Below are 18,672 nucleotides of genomic sequence, written 5' to 3' on the forward strand. Positions count from 1 at the left end.
ATGCCCGTGACCTTCCATCCCTCAGGCGGCACTGAATCAAAAACCGACATCAATTTGTAAAGGATATCACCGCGTGGGCTCAGGAACACTTCAGAAAACCAATGTCAGTAAATACAGTTCGGCGCGACATCCGTAAGTGCAACTTGAAACTCTCCTATGCAAAGCAAAAGCCATTTATCAACAACAGCCAGAAACGCCGCCGGCTTCTCTGGGCCCGAGCTCATCTAAGATGGACTCATGCAAAGTGGAAATGTGTTCTGTGGTCCGACGAGTCCACATTTCAAATTTGAGGACATCGTGTCCTCCAGGTCAAAGAAGAAAAGAAGCATCCGGACTGTTATGGACGCAAAGTTCAAAAGCCGCCATGCGTCGACGACGACATCGTCGCACATTTACATGAGCAGAGCATGCGCAGACAGCGCACAGCACGGCACCATTCCAATTCACGGTTTTTTATGACAAAAATTGACTTCTGATCGGTTTGGCAAAAGGAATATTCCACCACCCCTGTGAAACCGAATGGAAATCCATTCTTATTCCGCCTGTTTATTCCAATTGAGGTGTTTATATGGAGCATTTTAATCGGAATAGAGGGTGTCAAACTCCATCTTGTCGTTGGCTAAACCGTAGTTATTGTTTCCCTCAGAGGGCCGTTATGACTGGAAACCATTTCAATGTACAAAGGCCTCATGGTATTATTACATATGCATATACGCATATTCACTGTTCAACATTTGCAAATATTTGGGGGGAACCTGTCCTCTGGTATTTGCAGAAACCCTCACTTATTCACTGTATTTTTTTCCCCGTTCCGTTGCTTATTAGCATTCTTTGTGCAAGTTGCAATCATGGTACAGCTTTTACAAAGAAACAAGACGTAGACGTATATGATTTGCTTTAGCGGGCCACATAAAATGATGTGGCGGGACAGATCTGGCCCCCGGGCCTTGAGTTTGACCCCTGTGGTCTATAAAGTATGTCAGTCATTAAGCGCAGCACCAGTGATTGTTTCCTCGTCAGTCGCCGTTCATGCACACGTCGGTCCGTCTCTTTCCGCACAATGCACGCCGTTGTCTTCGAAGTGATTAGCGGTGACCCCTCCCGACTCACATCATCGTGACGTTCGCAGCCACCGGCGGCACGTCGCCGAGTTGCGCTCCGTCACAGTCCAGCTCCAAGTCCCGGCACTGGCACGGCTCTGGAATGAGGCCCAGCACTGCGATCACAGGGAGTCATTTGAGTTGAATTGGAGTGTGATAATCGTGGTCCACACCGTTAAATGTGCTCAGACACATGCCGCTTGCGTTTCAGTACAATTATTGCACATTACAATCTCAATATTTGCGACCTGTTGAATAGAAAGGAACTCAACCAAATTCCGTTGCATTTAATTCAATATCTATTTAGCCATCGTCGCAAGTTGACGTGCACAACGTGATTGCGAACAGAGAGGAGCTGGTTTCCAAAAGCAGTCAGTGTTGCCACGTGAGCCAATTGTGGTCACTATAAAGTCAACGCATTGAAGGATGATTTTTATTTATATTTTACGTAATGATTAATGTTATGAGAATAAAGTCATATTTTTCTTACAAAGAAGAACATTGTTGTAATCTTTACAAGAAAGACGTATTTCATCGGAATAAAATGTTGTAATCTTAAGAGAATAAGGTTGTATTTTCCAAGATAAAGTCGTAATGTTCTAACGTTAAAGTTTATCAAGGAAAGAAAGTCATATTTGAAACAGCGCATATAATCTTCAGCAGTGCGTCTCCATAAATGACAAGCTATAAGTTTGCTTTCTCAAAATGAATAGCACGCAAACATCACGATGCGTCAACAGAACCACGTGTCAACGTTCGCATCGCCCTCAACAGGATGGTTATTAATGCCTCGTTTGACTCACTGCAACGTCAACAGATAATTCAATCGAATCATAGAAATAAAAAACCCACAGCACATGATGGACTTTGTCCCAGCGTTGTGGCTCGGCATTCCAAAGTATTTGTCGAAGAGGTGCGGCCATCCGTTGTTATCTCCTGAGAAAAGACGAGAAACATTCCATCGGTTTTGTGAAGACTCAAAATGCTCTTTGATGTTTAAAACCACTTACTAAATTAAGTCTTGAAGCACTTTAAAGGTCAGAGGACAAAGATGTTGTGGGGTCAGTTAAAATGTAATACATGCACATCACTTCCAGCACGGTGTCAACTATAGTTTAGCTAAAAATGTGGTTTTTATTACGCGTATTGAGCACTCCCCGAACATACCCGAAATCGAGACGCCGGGGTTGTAGTTACGGAAGTGACGTTGACGACACGATACCGCGCAGAGCGGATTGGAAATACGGACCGGTGTGTTTGTGCATCCCATAAATCCATAATTGTCTTGCTCCAGCGTCCTCGCTTGCCCGCTTTTTACCGATGATGTGGTTCCGATGGCTTCATCAAGCCGTGACCTTCGACTCCCGCTGGAGCAGCTCGCAACCCGAGTGTCATGTGGCTGGGATGAAAATCAGCACCTCCAAATCTGAGGCCACGGTACTCAGTCAGAAAACGGTGGCGTGCCCTCTCCGGCTCGGGGAAGAGATCCTGCCCCAAGTGGACGAGTTCAAGTATCTCGGGGTCTTGTTCACTCACGAGTGAGGGAAGAATGGAGCAGGAGATTGACAGGCGGATCGGTGCAGCGCCTGCCGTGATGCAGACTTAGTATCGGTCTGGCGTGGTGAAGAAGTATAAATATCTCAAGCCACTACTTAAGCTTGAAATAGTGTAAAAAGGGATAAAGATGGTGTTTTTGCTGTTTTGTTTGCAATCTACCATGCTTTAATCAGAAACACGCATATACTGGAGTTCAGTACAGTAGTAATTGCATGAACATTGTAACTCTGGGCGCTCGATTCCCCATCACCAAAAGCTGCAACAAATTAACTGTACATGAATAGAAACAACACCAATTTAAAACGATTAAAAATAACAAAGTAAAGCGGTACGAAAATGCAGTCAAAGGTGATAATTGTGACGACAGCAACGCATCCTCCTCAAGCGATTCCCCCACGCGGCACAATATCTTCTTTTCTTTTTAACAGCGAGGTGTGAATTGCTGATGATACACAAAGTACAAATGTCTTAATGCAGCGCAGCAGCTGTCTTCTGCAGCTCAAGCGCTGTTTATCTTTGGTGGTACCTATCTGTGCGAGCAGCTGGTCTCTGTTCTGCCAATGAACAAAACAACACACACTGTTACTGTAAGAGTCACCGATGAACACTGCAGTCCATCGTATCTCTACAAAACAGAAAAAGAAACCTTACCCCAAAAATAGATGTACTTGTTTCCAAGAAAATATTATTATTCTAATTTTTTGTGTCTCTAGGCACCAGTGTATTATGAACTGATGGTGGTCGGGTGCTGTGACATTCACTGCCTGGGGGATTGCCTGAAGCTTACTTGTAGGTCTAATCTTTGCTCAAAACACAAAGCAAAAAAAAAACAACAAAAAAAACTGAGGAACAGTTCTTGACTAAAACAATTCACAAGGTACTTGTAAGTCAAAGTACCTCTGAGGTTTCTACGCGGCAAGCGGCCACAAGATGACTGCAAAGCATTACTGTTGTCTAAATGAAGCTCCTCAACTCACTTCAACATAGTTCCTTGGCACCAAGATAGCAAAGCAATTATATTATTTGTTCGATACCATCTTGTGGCAATATGGCGCCAAGAAACAATTATTTGCCTCGTGTTGCAGGCAAAAATTTGAGCAAACTTATACAGTACAAACAACATCCGGCCACCATCAGGTCACGTTGGTTATCTTGCAGTGAGTACAGGTACAGTTGTCTTTTCTGTTTATGTTTTTTTTGTGTGTGCATGTATGTGGTCTTTTTATTTAAAATTTATTTCTAACCATGGAAAGAAAATAAAACAAGAAAGTGAGTGCCCAAATGAAATGAGCATGAAATAATAGAAAAACACGAGTGAGCAAGTGGGGCTAAAATGAAAACAAATAATAATTTGAAAAGCAAACCACGAATATGCGGGGGTTCACTGTACAAGCGACGGCAGATTTAGCAGCATGCGAATTTGCAAAATGTTAAAAAGGTTCACAAAGTCCTATGAGTCCCGCTGTGCTGCTTTTCTGATAGCATCTCAGAAGGAACGTTCCCATGTACTCCCTACCGCAGTTTCATGATTTGCGGCGACGTGATAGCCACGGAGCCCATCTTCATTTCCATATTGATAGACGGCGCAGGCGAAGTGCTGCGAAAACACAATGGCTTGCTCGTGACTGTGTTAAATGCAGGCGGGATTAAAAGGTACAGCCATGAAGAAACATCAAAAGAGCAGCGATCACAAAGTTATTTTCTTGAAAGATTATGATGTACTGTATGTTGCGAGGCTTTAATTACATACCCTATGCGGTTGCCCTTATCGACATTCCTTAAAGGTTTGTTACGTTTGTATTTCTTCTCTAATTGATTTCCCCCCCCCCCCCCCCAACTTCAAAATTCTTTGCCGAAGGAGATGTAAAGCAGCTGGATCAACAGCGGCTCCTGAACTAATGGATTTGTTTGGCTGGCTTTCCACAATGCTGTTTGGTACGCGCCACCGACATGTAGATATAATAATAACTTTGTATTCAACGAAAGAGGCCCAGTTGAGTACATCGATTTCTGAGTAAATTGAGATGAAATCAGTATAATGTCAGTAAATATGGAATTCTCTGAAATGGCTTTTTTTCCTCTTGAAGACCAAATTACATATCCAATATAACAGGCACAATACGTTTAAAAATCAGCTTTTTGGCTCTTCCATGTAATTGTTAAAACATTTTATTTTATCACAGACATTTTTTTTTAAATAGGCAGCAAGGTGGGCCAGTGGTGAGAAAAGCCGTCTCCCAGTTCTGAGGTTGGCGGTTCAAGTCCTGGCTTTTGCCTCTGTGTGTGCAGTGGCACCCACACGATGTGGCTATCGGCAGCAGAATTTGGAGTTCATCAAATTCCTTTCCGTGAAGTACTTCGGCCAGGTGAACTCGTGCAGCTACTTAAAAAAAAAAAAATAATTCCATACGTTCTTCGCAACAACCGTTTCCCACAAAATGAGTCTGACTCCTTAAGATTTGTCTCCTCGAGCACACTAGGTTTACTGGGGAGAAAGTAAGCACTGATAGTGGTCTTTGACAATCAGTGCTCATTTCCCCCTTCTCTCACACACGAACGTCTTCTTCTTTGGTGGTTGTCGCCTTCTTTTGAGATTAATATCGGTTGGCAAACCAGCTCATTTGCGTATATTATTGCCAACAACTGGGATGAAATGTGGAGCAGAAGTTTGTCAGCAACAAAAAATATTACAACATTTTCAAAATGGCAAATTTACTGGTCGCACATACAGATGGAAAATTGAACTCACACCGTCTCGAATTTTATGTGCAAAACGCGACCAATATGTAGCCCTGCCTAAGGTAAGTGCTCTGTTATCTTTTTCAAATGTCTTCAATATTTTCAACTGTAACGGAGTGTGTCACTCGAAACAAACTCAACCCTTTTACTCATCCCAACAAAAAAAGACATTTTGTTCTTGACTAGTTAGCAAGCAGCTAACACAGCTAGCATGTACCTGAGCAAAAGCTATTAGCATTGATTTTCAACCTTGTTACTTGCAATACCAAAACAATTTAGAATCTTCTAGAACCCAACATATGTCTTGGTAAACCTCAAAGACTTCAGCCAACTTAAGAGTTTCATTGGGACTTCAAAGAACCCAACGTTGCCAACATCAACGACACTGCGTCTTCAATTCAAGTCACATATTTTTTTGGGGGAAGCACCAGAACAATCCAGAAGCTATGAAGCCAACATATGTTGTAAAGCTGAAAGACAACGTTCAGACTTTGATGAACCCAACGTTGCCAAAATCAAAGACACGACAGTCTTCAATTAAAGTAACATACATGTTTTTGGAAACAACAAAACAATTAAGACTCTTCAGTCACCCCAACTTCAACAAGCCCACTGTATATTTTGTAAAACATCAAAGACACTAAAGTCTTCAATTACAAACACATTTTGGGCAACACGTAAGATAATTTAGACTCTTCAAAGTATGTATATCTTTTTGTAAACATAAAAGCCAATTTAGAGTCTCCTCCAGGCTTTATGGGTTTTCTCTGCAATCCCCGTTCTGTCAAAGTATTTTTTGATGATCCAGGTCAAATTTAGACCCCATTAATCCCCCAACTGAGATGGATCAGACCACCGATAAAGCAACACCACTCAACCTCGATCTGTCGCTGGAAGAACACATTAAAAACAAGTTAGTACCCCTGACACACGGGAAGCGTTTGGAATGCAGGCGTGCCTGTTTTTAAAGTCTTCATCATTTTTATTATTCATTCAGAAGACAGGCCATCTTGAAAAGTTTCAATGAGACTGCGCACCTTGGGACCGTTTCATATCAGCATCTGATTGATGAGCTATGTTATTTTTCTTCAAATTTCCAATTTTAACCTCAGCTCCTGAAGCATGGATTGCAGGTTTTGTCAAGTGCACAAAAACTCGTTTCAGACACACACAAGCGTGCACACGCACGGAATCATTCGACTACAGAGACCCATCTGTCTAAGTCTTGGGAGAGAAAAATGAGCATGAGGAAGCAGCAATGTTCCCCTTTCTGAACTGGAACATTTGGAAGCGATCAAAATGATTGGAGATGAAAGATTCATAGCATCCTCTCCAACCACCTGCCCAAGCTGCTGCTATCTGATCGTTCCCCTCTGCGGATAATCAGATGAAACTGGTGCTGCTTCGACATACATTCCACCTTTGCCATCTTTTTTAAAAATCCCCAGGTGAAGTGCCGAGGGGCCGCACGATGTTAGAACGCCTGATGGCGAATGTTCATGTTTATACTCTGTAGATTTCGCGGCTGAGCGGTCAACACGGAAGTTTCGCAGCAGGCACATTCCAGATCGGAAGGAGCGGTTGTCATCCGAAGGCTTCTTGATACTCGCGCGGACGGCGACTGCGCTGACGTCGCTGCGGCTGTCCCGCGCGTAGTTTGCCTTTATACTCGAGCGCAACCCACGCGCGCTGTTCTGAAAGTGTGCTGCAGCTCTCCTCCAAGTCGGGGGTGTCGCTACGGCTGGTATTGGACAGGACACCACAAGGTGGAGTTTCCACCTTCTTTGGCCATTTCCGGTTTTTACTTTCCTTTCAGTAACAAGGAACAAAGCAACAACAATGGCAACCGTGGAACAGCGTCTGCTAGAACAAATGGACCTAGATGACCAGATGATACGTTTAATTATGCTGCAAAATCGATCGAGAAGGTGGCGGCGGCGTAGATGGTATGTAGAACCGAGGGGCACGCTGAGTACGTCATCACAGCATGTGACTAAAACGGACTAATCACGAGAGATGACAATCGTCGGTCACGTGATGCAATGCGGGCGTTGTGGGCCGCGCGACCGCCTTTAGGCCTTCAATGAACTGAGCCTATATATTTAAAATATCAAAGACTCGTTGACTTGGCTTCAAAGGTTGACTCCTACACTATAGTCTTGACTATGACACTTTTTGGAGACTAAATTGTCTTTGAACTTAACAAAAGATATATCAACACGTTTTTGTGAACATCAAAGACAGTTCCGAGCCTTCAATGAAACCAAAGTAGGTTTTCCTGCGTCATTGCATTCTAAACTGTCTTTGATAGACATAAAAACAGCCAATAGCATTTAGTCTTCAATAGAAGACTAAATGGACATGCTTTGTAGTCACCTTCTTCAATTAACGTTAAATACTAGTTTTTGTAACTATTAAAGACACAATAGCCTTCAACATAACAAACATAACATGCATGTTTATGTAAACATCAAAGACAGTTATTCCTGTCTGTCTGATTTACTTCATATAGAGCTTACTGAAGACAAATGTTTAGGCAGCCAACACCAGTTCAGTGTTCCGACAACCTCGGGCGTGTGAAAATATCAGCTGGTAATTTAAGGAAAATGTCACGTTGAAACCTCAGGGCCGCCACATACGTATGCTGAATGGTGAATTGATGTCTTCTTTCATAAATAATGGCTTTTCCGAGAGTAATCTAAACTTCTAGATCTGATTTACGCTGTGCTTAGATAACGGGAGCAAATATGACTACCCTGCTAACATGAGTCAACATCAACACGTAAAGGTTAGTGGAAAAAAACAACACATCCATCACATTTGGGAGATGACATTCAATGCCATGTGTGTATGTGTGTGCGCGGCGGGCGCGTTCAACACATGAAAATAATTCGGCACTAAAGCCAAACCTTAATTTTTCTGCACTGACGCTGTTTTAACTCAAGAAAATAGTTTTTCTTTTTGCAAATAGTTTCTTGACACGTCTTTTGTAGCTCTACGCACAGTCGACATGTCTACCAAATTTCTTCTTGTTTAGTCAAACTAGTTTCGAGGGCTGAATTTTCAACTTTATGGAGTTACTGTCACAGTTTCGTGTTTTTTGGCAAGTCATCAAATTCATTGCCATACCCTGGCAATGCAAAAACAGAAAGGTTTTAAAATTGTCTGTCCATCTGTCTAGTATACTTTGTGGTTCGGATTTTGCATCGATTTGATGAAGTCGTTTTGAAGGACCCCTGGAAACGGCCAAAATTGCACCTCACTGGCTGCTTCAGAACAAATGACAGACTTCCTGTGTCTTCCCAGGCATGCCTTCTTGAGACTTCTTTGTGGGTCCACTCATGATAAACATCCCTACCAAAAAGTTTATAAGTCAAACTTGTTTTGGGAACAACAGTTTCAAAATTGTGGAGTTACTGAATTGAGAGTTTCAAAAGGAGCCTGAAATGGCTGCTTCAAACCAAACGAGCAAGTTTAACAAGCAAAGCAAATTGATTTATATTGCGCATTTCATACACAAGGTAACTCACTGTGCTTTACATGATTAAAAGCATTTAAAAACAAAACAAAAACAACAGCTTATTAACATTAAAAACAAAGAAAAAAATTAAATAAAAATACAATTAAAACAGCTTACAGTGCATGGTCCTCAGTCGGGTCGGGGATGAGATCCTGCCCCAATTGGAGGAGTTCAAGTATCTTGGGGTCTTGTTCACGAGTGAGGGAAGAATGGAACGGGAGATCGACAGGCGGATCGGTGCAGCGTCTGCAGCGATGCGGACTTTGTATCGATCCGTTGTGGTAAAGAAGGAGCTAAGCCGAAAGGCGAAGCTCTCGATTTACCGGGCGATCTACGTTCCTACCCTCATCTATGATCACGAGCTGTTGGTTCGTGACCGAAAGAACGAGATCCCGGATACAAGCGGCCGAAATGAGTTTCCTCCGCAGGGTGTCCGGGCTCTCCCTTAGAGAGAGGGTGAGAAGCTCGGTCATCCGGGAGGGGCTCAGAGTAGAGCCGCTGCTCCTCCGCTTTGGAGCAGGTGGGGCCAGATGAGGTGGCTTGGGCATCTGTTTAGGATGTCTCCTGTACGCCTCCCTGGTGAGGTGTTCCGGGCACGGGGACCCCAGGGACGACCCAGGACAAGCTGGAGAGACTACGTCTCTCAGCTTGCCTGGGAACGCCTCGTGATTCCCTCGGAAGAGCTCGAGGAAGTGGCTGGGGAGAGGGAAGTCTGGGCTTCCCTGCTGAGGCTGCTGCCCCCGAGACCCGACCTCGGATAAGCGGAAGACAATGGATGGATGGATGGATGGATGGATGGAGAGTGCAAGAAATATTTAAAAGTGGAAATGCTCTAAAAAGCATGGGGAAAAAGAAGAGTTTTTAACCTGGACTTAAAAAGATTCACACTTGGGGCTGACGTCACTTCTGTTGGCAACTTATTCCATTTGTGTGCAGCATAATAGCTAAATGCTGCTTCACCATGTTTGCTTTGGACTCTGTGCTCCACTATTTGACCTGAGTCTGTCGATCTCATAGCCCTACTGGGTTTATATTCCATTAGCATTTCATTCATGTATTCAGGACTTAAACCGTTTAGTGATTTATAGACCAGTAGCAGAACTTTTAAATCTATTCTAAAGCTGACTGGAAGCCAGTGTAAATACTTAAGAACTGGAGTAATATGCTCTGACCTCTTTGTTCTGGTCAGAACCCGAGCTGCATCATTCTGAATGAGCTGCAGCTGTTTAATGCTTTGTTTTAGGGAGTCCAGTCAGAAGACCATTACAATAGTCAAGTCTACCTGAGATAAAAGCATGGATGAGCTTCTCCTGGTCTGCTTGACACATGCAAGCCTTCACTCTGGATATGTTCTTCAGATGGTAGAAGGCAGTTTTAGTACGTAATTGATTTGATATGACAGTTGGTTTTTAAAGAGAGTGACTCCAGGTATTTGCTAACAGCAATCCTCTTTTTTGTTTTTATTGCCAAAAACAATTATCTCAGTTTTGTTGTGGTGTGTCATCCAGATATTTGTCTGTTTTAGTGACACAACACCTCAATTGAACTGTAGTTATTTGTAGACACTGCTAGATATAACTGTGTAGCAGACCTTCTGTGTCTTTCCAGGCATGACTTTTTTTGTGGGTCTACTCATGACTGACATGCCTACCAATTTTCATGTTGCTAGGAGAGACAGTTTTTTGGGGCTGAATTTTCAACACTGTGGGGTTAGATTATTGAGTTTAAAAACGAGACTAAAATGGCCGCATCGGACCTGTGTCTTGGTGGGAATGGAATATTAGAATAAGTATTTAACACTTCACCATACTTCTCATTAAATATATTTCCAAAGGTGCTATTGACCTGAGAATTTCAGATGTTGGGGACAACCCAAGTAATCCATACATGCAAAGAAAGTAGAACAAATAAGATCATAAATTATGTTTTGTGCAATAATGTGAAATGAAACAGGGGGAAAGTATTGAACACACCAAATGGTATTTATTTAATACTTTGCACAAAAGCCTTTGTTTGCAATGACACGTTCAAGACGCCTCCTGTATGGAGAAACTAGTCGCATGCATTGTTCTGGTGTGATTTTGGCCCATTCCTCCACACAAGCAGTCTTCAAATCTTGAAGATTCCGTGGGCTTCATTTATGGACCTTGAGTTTCAGTTCTTTCCATAGATTTTTGATTGGTTTCAACTTCGGTGATTGGCTGGGCCATTCCAGCAGCTTTATTTATCCTCCGAGCTTTGACATCCTTTTTTTTTTTTTCCAGCAATGGGGTCTTGCGTTGTGAGCGTGCATACAGGCCATGGCGGCAGAGTGCATTACTCACTGTTTTCCTTGTGACAGCAGTACCTGCTAATTTCAGATCTTGTTGAAGCTCTCCACAGGTGGTCCTTGGCTCTTGGACAACTCTTCTGATTATTCTTTGCACTCCTCTGTCAGAAATCTTGCGAGGAGCAACTGATGGAGGCAAATTTATGGTGGTATGATTGGCTTTCCACGTACGTATTATGGCCTCAACTGTGCTCACTGGAACGTTCAGAATCTTAGATATGCGCCTGTAACCAATGACGTCGTTATTTTTTGCAACAATTAGTTTGCGATGGTCTTGCGACGGCTCTCTGCTCTTATCCATCATGAGGTGTGTCTTGACTCACACCTTGGCAAAGAGACCTTTTTGTAGGCCGCCAATTAGGTTTGAACCATCTGATATTCATTTGCACTGACAAGGGACTGGATAGCTGTTTAATTATTGATAGATTTTAGGTGTTGTCGTGGCCTTCCATGCCATTTTGCACCTCCCTTTCTTCATGTGTTCAATACGTTTTCCCTGTGACGTTTCCCATTTTGACACACAACTTAATATCTGAGCTTATTTGTTCTACTTTCTTTGTATGTATGAATTACTTGGGTTGTTCCCAACATCTGGTGAACATTTCAGGTCAATAGCACCTTTGGAAGTATATTTAGTGAGAAAAATGGTGACGTGTTAAATACTTATTTCAGCCACTGTATTTATTTAGCTTTTATTTAACCTTTATCTATTCAGGAAAGGGAATTGACAACATATTCTCATTTGCCTCATATTCTCTCTTTCTATAATATCTGGTAAAACTACCAGCTAAATCTACCTTACTCCTCCCTTTTCACTCTACATACTATACAACCTGCCACCTACCTGCCCACCTAGTATATACCTATACAAAACAAGCAGTGTATACCTGGAGCCTGTTGAGTGTGCAGTGGATGGGTGGGGGGTTTGGGGGGGGGGGGGGGGGTGTGGATGAAAAGCTTTGGCTGAGTTAATTCCGGTCAAATCCAAACGTACAGAGGGCTCATCGCTTGATGACAGCCAAGTAGAAAAAGAAGGAGGGCTGTCTGTTTAGCTCACTCACCGCAGTTCTCCTCGTCCGCTTGGTTCCCGCAGTCGTCAGCGCCATTGCAGTGCAGCACTTGGGGCAGGCACATGCTCAGGTTGCCGCATGGGAAGAAGCCAAGAGGGCACGAGGTCGACGCTTCTTCAGTCACGTTGACAGCTGGGGGGGAAAAAAAAAAGCAAGGATATAAGTAGGTAGGTAGGTAGGTAGGTAATAGTTAGGCAGGTACCTACGCAGGAGTTCGGTCGGTCAGTCGCTAGGTAGATACCATTTTATGACAGTAATCATTTTATATCATCTTGGGCTACCTACCTGCCTTCAGACAAACCCAAACAAAATACCTCCCTGTCTACCTATTTATCTACCGACCAACCTACCTCCTACTAACTTACATAACTACCCATCTGCAACCAACCGATCTTCTTCCTGCTTTCCTCCTCCTACCTACCCAGTTCTTGTAAACCTCCAGTACAGGGAGGAGAAATATTACAATACACTATGGACATCAATAATAAGGAAAAATTCTCTGTTGGATTCAAATGGTACGGTATAAAAGAAAATGAAAAAATAAAGCAGTGAAACTGATGGGTTTGTTATTGTGGCTGGTCATGCAGAACTGCAAATGATTTGATTCTCTCCCTCTTTGGCACTTAGTTCTACACCACTGCCAGTCACAAGCACCATCATAACATTATTCAACTGCACATCGCACTTTTCTCAGGAAGAAATGCTGATATGATGAGGGCACAGGTCAGTAGGTAGGAGGCTGAAGACAGGTCAGAGGGCCGGTTGGTAGGAGCCAGATAGTTGGAAAGGTAGGTCGGTAGGGAGAGAGAGGTAGGAGATACAGTAGGAAGGGGGTCTACGATGGCAGGTAGGTAGGTCGATTGGAACCAGCTCGTTAGGAAGGAAGGGAGAACATAGGCATATGGGATGGTAGGAAATAGGTACAAATTAGCTAGGTAGGTTTGTACAAAATATTTACGCTGAAGATAGGTAGTTGGTAGCGGGCTAGGTACAGTGTGTGGGGGGGAGATTAGGGAGGTAAGTGGTTGAAGAGTGGTAGTAGGAAGGGAGGAAGGTAGATTGGTTGGAGACAGCTAGTTACGAAGGAAGCTGCATAGGTAGGTCAGTAGGAGGTTGAAGATGGCTAGTAAAAAGGGAAGGAGGCAGGATGTGGAAGATCCTAAATTTGCATTGACATGTTGTATTTGTTATATTTACCCATTAAAGCAATCAGTAAATAAAAACAAACACAAAATAAAATAGAAAGTTTTACTCCATTGGTTTGGCTCATATCTTAAAACTGTTATTACATTTAAACAAAATAACACCAAAAATAGGCAAACATAAAACATTTTCTGTTGGTCTTGTTTCCCCTCTTCCCTTTATTATTTCAAACAATCAATTTTTTTTCATGGACACGTGGAACAACGCGCAACCCGAAACAAGTGAATGATTGCGCTAATTCGACAAAAATATTGACGGAATGCGAAATGAACTCAGGTCGTCTTCCTGCGCCAATGACTTGGCCCGCTGTATGCCACACACACGCAAAACGGCAATAATAATATATTACTCTCTCCTCAGTCTAAGCTGACAGCTGGAGTGACAACTTCATTTCACGCTGCCGCTGCCTCTTTTGTACCACGTCTTTCATTATCCTGACAAAATTACAACCATGCCGAATTGTTCAGTTATTATTGTTATTATTTAGGACAACACCGCTCATAGGCGTACACGATATCGAGACTTGAACGGTACAAAAATGAACTTTTCCTGGTGCTTGGTGTGAGGAGTCACTCCAAATCAATAGGGTTCATGCTCTACAAAGGAACAAAGAACCCATTCAACACTAAATCAACAACAACAAAAAGAATTAAGGAAACGTTTGTGGCTGGTGTCATTCCAAATCAATAGGGTTCCTGCTCTACCAGGAAAATGGGAAAAAAGAACAAAGACACAAACAATAAAAAAACAAAAACAAAGAACGTTTGTGGCAGTTATCATTCAAAATATATAGGGTTCTTGCTTCAGTAAAGAAAAGGAAAAACATTTGTGTCTGGTGTCATTCAAAATCAATCGCGTCGTGCCCCACACGGAAAAAAAAAAAGAAAAAGAAAAAAGCAAAGACAATAGGGTTCTTCTTGTAAAAAGACTCATTTGTGGCAGGTGTCATTCAAAATCAGAAGGGTTCTTTCTCCACAAAGAAAAAGCAAAACATTTACGTCAGGACTGTCCAAATAATACCTGAAAGAAGAAACATGGAGGTTTTCGACTATGCCCACTGATAAGCTCACCAACAACAAGTACTATACAGTATATCAAAACCTCACTACCACAATTTTCCCAGATGTGAAATAAAGAAACATTTCAGTCTCTGAAATCTCAAGGAGAAAGCCTGAAAAGAAATTTCTCACCTTTTCACCCACTGATAAAATCACTACCATTATCTTTCCCCCTTTTCAGCACCTCTTTTCACAGTAAAACCAAGTCATAATAAACCTGAAAGTTCAAAGACGATTGGCAAAGAATGATAGTATTGTTCTCTACTGTTGACACCCACTGACAAACTCATCATCATGTACTGTATGTAGATTAAACAATTTTCCCCGCTTTCTTTCCGGCTTAAAGCAGTTTTAACAGAAGTAGACAAACTGCACTAAAGCACATGGATATCGGCAAGGATAAAAGCTTTGCAGCGCCCCGCTGTTTGCGTCGTATCAGCGGTACCGTCGCATCAAAGAAAGATGGACTTTCTCTGCAGGATATTTCCGCCGTCTTTTTTCCCCCCTGCATTGACTTGAGATGAAAGCGTCTTTGTCTGCGTGAAAGGTAGGCGAAGATTATTGATTGGACGGATGCAAATGTTAGTAACGTACCGTTCCTCTCGTACAAAAACTGCAGCAAAGCGTTCCCCAGCTCATAGCGAATTTCTGCGAGTGCTGTATTTTCACGAGCATAAGGCGCACTTAAAAGTCTTCAATTTTCTCCAAAATGGTCGGGCGCCTTATGCGTGACTTTGATGAGCCCTCCGCTTGACTGACTGGGAGCATTTCCTGCCGACACGCTGCTTATATAGAGGAAAGGCGGACGTGGCTGAGGACAGCATGCAGACGTAAAGTTGGAAGGGTGCGCGTGAAGGAGGACGCTTAAGGCCCCCAGTAGTTATATAGTGCCGGGGTGCGCATTGTGCAAAACAACATCGGTTTGGCTAAGGACCGCAGAAAATGGCACCTATGAAGAGACGCGCTAACGAAGCACAGTTTGAACTGCAAGCTGTCCGTTACGTGGAGGAACATGGGAATCGAGCAGCTGCGGGAGAATTCAAGATCAACGACTCCATGGTTCGCAAGTGGAGGAAGCAGGAAAACGAGCTTCGCCAAGTCAAGAAGACAAAGCTGAGTTTTCGCGGGGAAAGAGAGAAAAAGAAAACGCAGAAACAAGGCGAGGTGGCCCGAGTTGGAAGACCAACTCGAGCAATGGATTCATGAGCAAAGAACAGCCGGGAGAAGCGTCTCTACAGTCTGAGGGCAATAACGCTTGCAGAAGAAATGAAAATCGAACATTTTCAAGGAGGTCCGTCTTGGTGCTTTCGCCATCTATCCATCCGGGCAAGGACTATCATGGCGCAGCAACTTCCGGCGGATTACAAGGAAAAGCTGGCCATCTTCCGCTCCTACTGCAGTAAAAAGATGGCCGACAAACACATCCAGCCCAACCACATCACCAACATGGACGAGGTCCCGCTCACTTTCGGCATCCCGGTGAACCACGCTGTAGAGAAGAAGGGGACCACCCTGGGGCGTGAGAAGTCGGCTTTTACCGTTGTGCTTGGTTGCCATGGTAATGGACAGAAACTGCCACCTATGGTGATTTTTAAGAGGAAGACGCTGCCTAAAGAAAAGTTTCCAGCCGAAGTCATCGTTAAGGCCAATCGAAAGGGCTGGATGGACGAGGAGGAAATGAGAGAGTGGCTGAGTGAAGTGTATGTAAAGAGACCGGATATTTTTTTTCCACGCGTCACCGTCCCTGTTGATCTGTGACTCCATGCGCGCCCATATCACACCGCTGTGAAAAACCAAGTGCAACTAAGACTGGGAGGCAACGCCGGGCGAGTTACGCCACCATATGTGAATGGATTGTGGATGCTTGGGCTAAGGTATCTGCTTTGACTGTTGTCTGAGCTTTCGCGAAAGCCGGCATCATTGCTGAACAGCCCCCCGGCAACGAGATTGACTCCGACAATGACCAGAGGAATCCTGGCATGTTTGCTGGAGAACTTTGATGGATTTGGGGGTGAGGATTGATCCAAAAAATAACGTGCGTACATTGTTAAATACTTCTATAAAGTACCACCGCACTCAGTTTTGCTCCCGCTGCCTTTTTAAAAACATTGTTTTAGCGTGCATGCGTGCTACCGTATGTTTTAAGCTAGCTTATGTTTTACCATGCCTGCACCCAATAATACGGTGCACCTTATGTATGTGTTAAATACAGAAATAGACCCCGTAACTGAGACTGCGCCTTTTAATACAGTGCGCCCTGCGGTCGTGAAAATACAGTAATTGGCGTAATTATGAGTAATTGACAATTGACTAACTGAGCAAAAAGGTTTAGAATTTTCTAGCGATCCAAAAAAGTAACAAAGCACAACAGTGGTGCCTTGAGATAAGAGCGCCTTGACTAACGAGTTTTTCGAGATACGAGCCGTGGCGTGGCCATTTTCGTCTTGAGATACGATCAAAAAATTTGGCCAATGTCAATTCACAACTCATGTCTCAAGCCATCACTGGACTTTTGATATAAAACTCATTCAATTCACTTCAACATAGTTCCTGGGCCCCAAGATGCCAAGAGATGGTGGCAAAGCACCATCTTTGTCCAAATGAAGCTCTTTATATCATTTCAACATAGTTCCTTGGCACCATGATGCCACAAGATGTCAGAAAAGCACATCTTTTTTCTATATGAAGCTTCTCAACTCACTTCATAATTCATTGGCACCAAGATTCCACAGGATGGCGGCAAAGCACAGTTTTTGTCTAAATGAAGCTCCTCAACTCACTACAACATAGTTCATTGGCACCAAGATCCCACAAGATGCAGGCAAAGCACAACTTTTGTCTAAATGAAGCTCCTTAAGTCACTTCAACATAGCTCCTTGGCACTAAGATGCCAAGAGATGGTGGCAAAGCACAACTTTTGGCGAAATGAAGCTCCTCAACTCACATCGTCCCATGGCACCAAGAGGCCACAATTTAGGGCAAAGCCCTACGTTTGGCTAAACGAAGATCCTCAATTTAATTCAACATAGTTCCTTGACACTAAGATGCCACGAGAGGCTGACAAAGCATTACTTTTATTCCTTTAGCCACAGCACAATAGGTATGGATTGGGCAGGGCAAGGCCAGGCAGATTTATTCATATAGCGAATTTCATACACAAGGTAAATCAATGTGGTGTACATGAATCAGCATTTAAAACCAAAGAGCAAAAAGACAAAATTACTGAAAAAAAAAAACTGCGAGAGATCAGTTAAGAAATAGAGAAGCTCTCAAAATGCTCAGGTCATAAGCGTGTGGAAAAAAACCTGGACTTTCTAACCTGGACTTGGAAACATTGACAGTTGGGGCTGACCACACTTCTGTTGGCAACTTCATTCAGTTGTGTGCAGCATCACACTGAAATGCTGCTTCACCATGTTTGCAACTCTATCGGGTCACATGATTAAAAAAAAAATCATTGAAAGCCAATACAGGATTCTGTGGAGTCTCCTCCTAGTGGATAAGTTAATTGGTAGTTGAGTACGAGTGAAATAACGGTACAGCATGTTCAAAATCAATAGGTGGTCTTAAGAGGAACTAAAAGACATAATTCAACTGCCACGACAGTAAAAAAATAAATCGATGTTAATGAAGGGAATATATTCAGTTGTGTCCTACGTGGTGCCTCCAAGTCGTTTTGAGTGCAAGCATCAAACATCATCAAACATATTTGTAGTCTCAAAATCAATAGCAGGTCTTAAGTTGCATTAGTATTTTTTTAAAAGCAGTAGAGGTCTTGAGTAGTTTTGGAATGGCAGTGCATTTAAAGCCAATGGAGTGCAATATGACAACGTAGCAAGTAGTCCACGGCATTACATGAGCGAGGCCTCAATTCAAATCAAGTGAAAAGTTGCACTTACCAGACGCAGCACAGGCCACCACGAGGAGCAAGTAAACTTGCGCTGCAGTACGTAAGTATCCTGCGGGAAAAAAGCTCATCATCATCACAGCCTTTGTCGTCTCCTCCCCTCCAAAAAAAAAAAAAGTGGAGCGAGCAGGTCGGCACCACCGAGGTGAGAAACGGCACGGCCGGTGGTGCAGCAGTCTACTGGCTGAG

The 18,672-nt window shown here is 43.2% G+C and overlaps 1 protein-coding gene across 2 annotated transcripts in view; it reads right to left on the reverse strand.

The window, feature by feature from the left end:
* The window catches only part of rxfp1 (relaxin family peptide receptor 1), a 33,751-nt gene extending 15,079 nt beyond the window's left edge, over positions 1 to 18,672 (reverse strand). For both annotated transcript variants that reach the window (XM_061787295.1, XM_061787294.1), the window contains exons 1-4: positions 18,476 to 18,672; positions 12,307 to 12,447; positions 1,953 to 2,036; positions 1,111 to 1,216 (exon numbers count right to left, since the gene is read on the reverse strand). In XM_061787295.1, coding sequence (XP_061643279.1) covers positions 1,111 to 1,216; positions 1,953 to 2,036; positions 12,307 to 12,447; positions 18,476 to 18,560 — 416 coding nt within the window. In that variant the 5' untranslated portion in view covers positions 18,561 to 18,672. The remainder of the gene's footprint in view (positions 1 to 1,110; positions 1,217 to 1,952; positions 2,037 to 12,306; positions 12,448 to 18,475) is intronic.

Source organism: Phyllopteryx taeniolatus, chromosome 10 (genome assembly GCF_024500385.1).
Source record: "Phyllopteryx taeniolatus isolate TA_2022b chromosome 10, UOR_Ptae_1.2, whole genome shotgun sequence".
Taxonomy (NCBI): domain Eukaryota; kingdom Metazoa; phylum Chordata; class Actinopteri; order Syngnathiformes; family Syngnathidae; genus Phyllopteryx; species Phyllopteryx taeniolatus.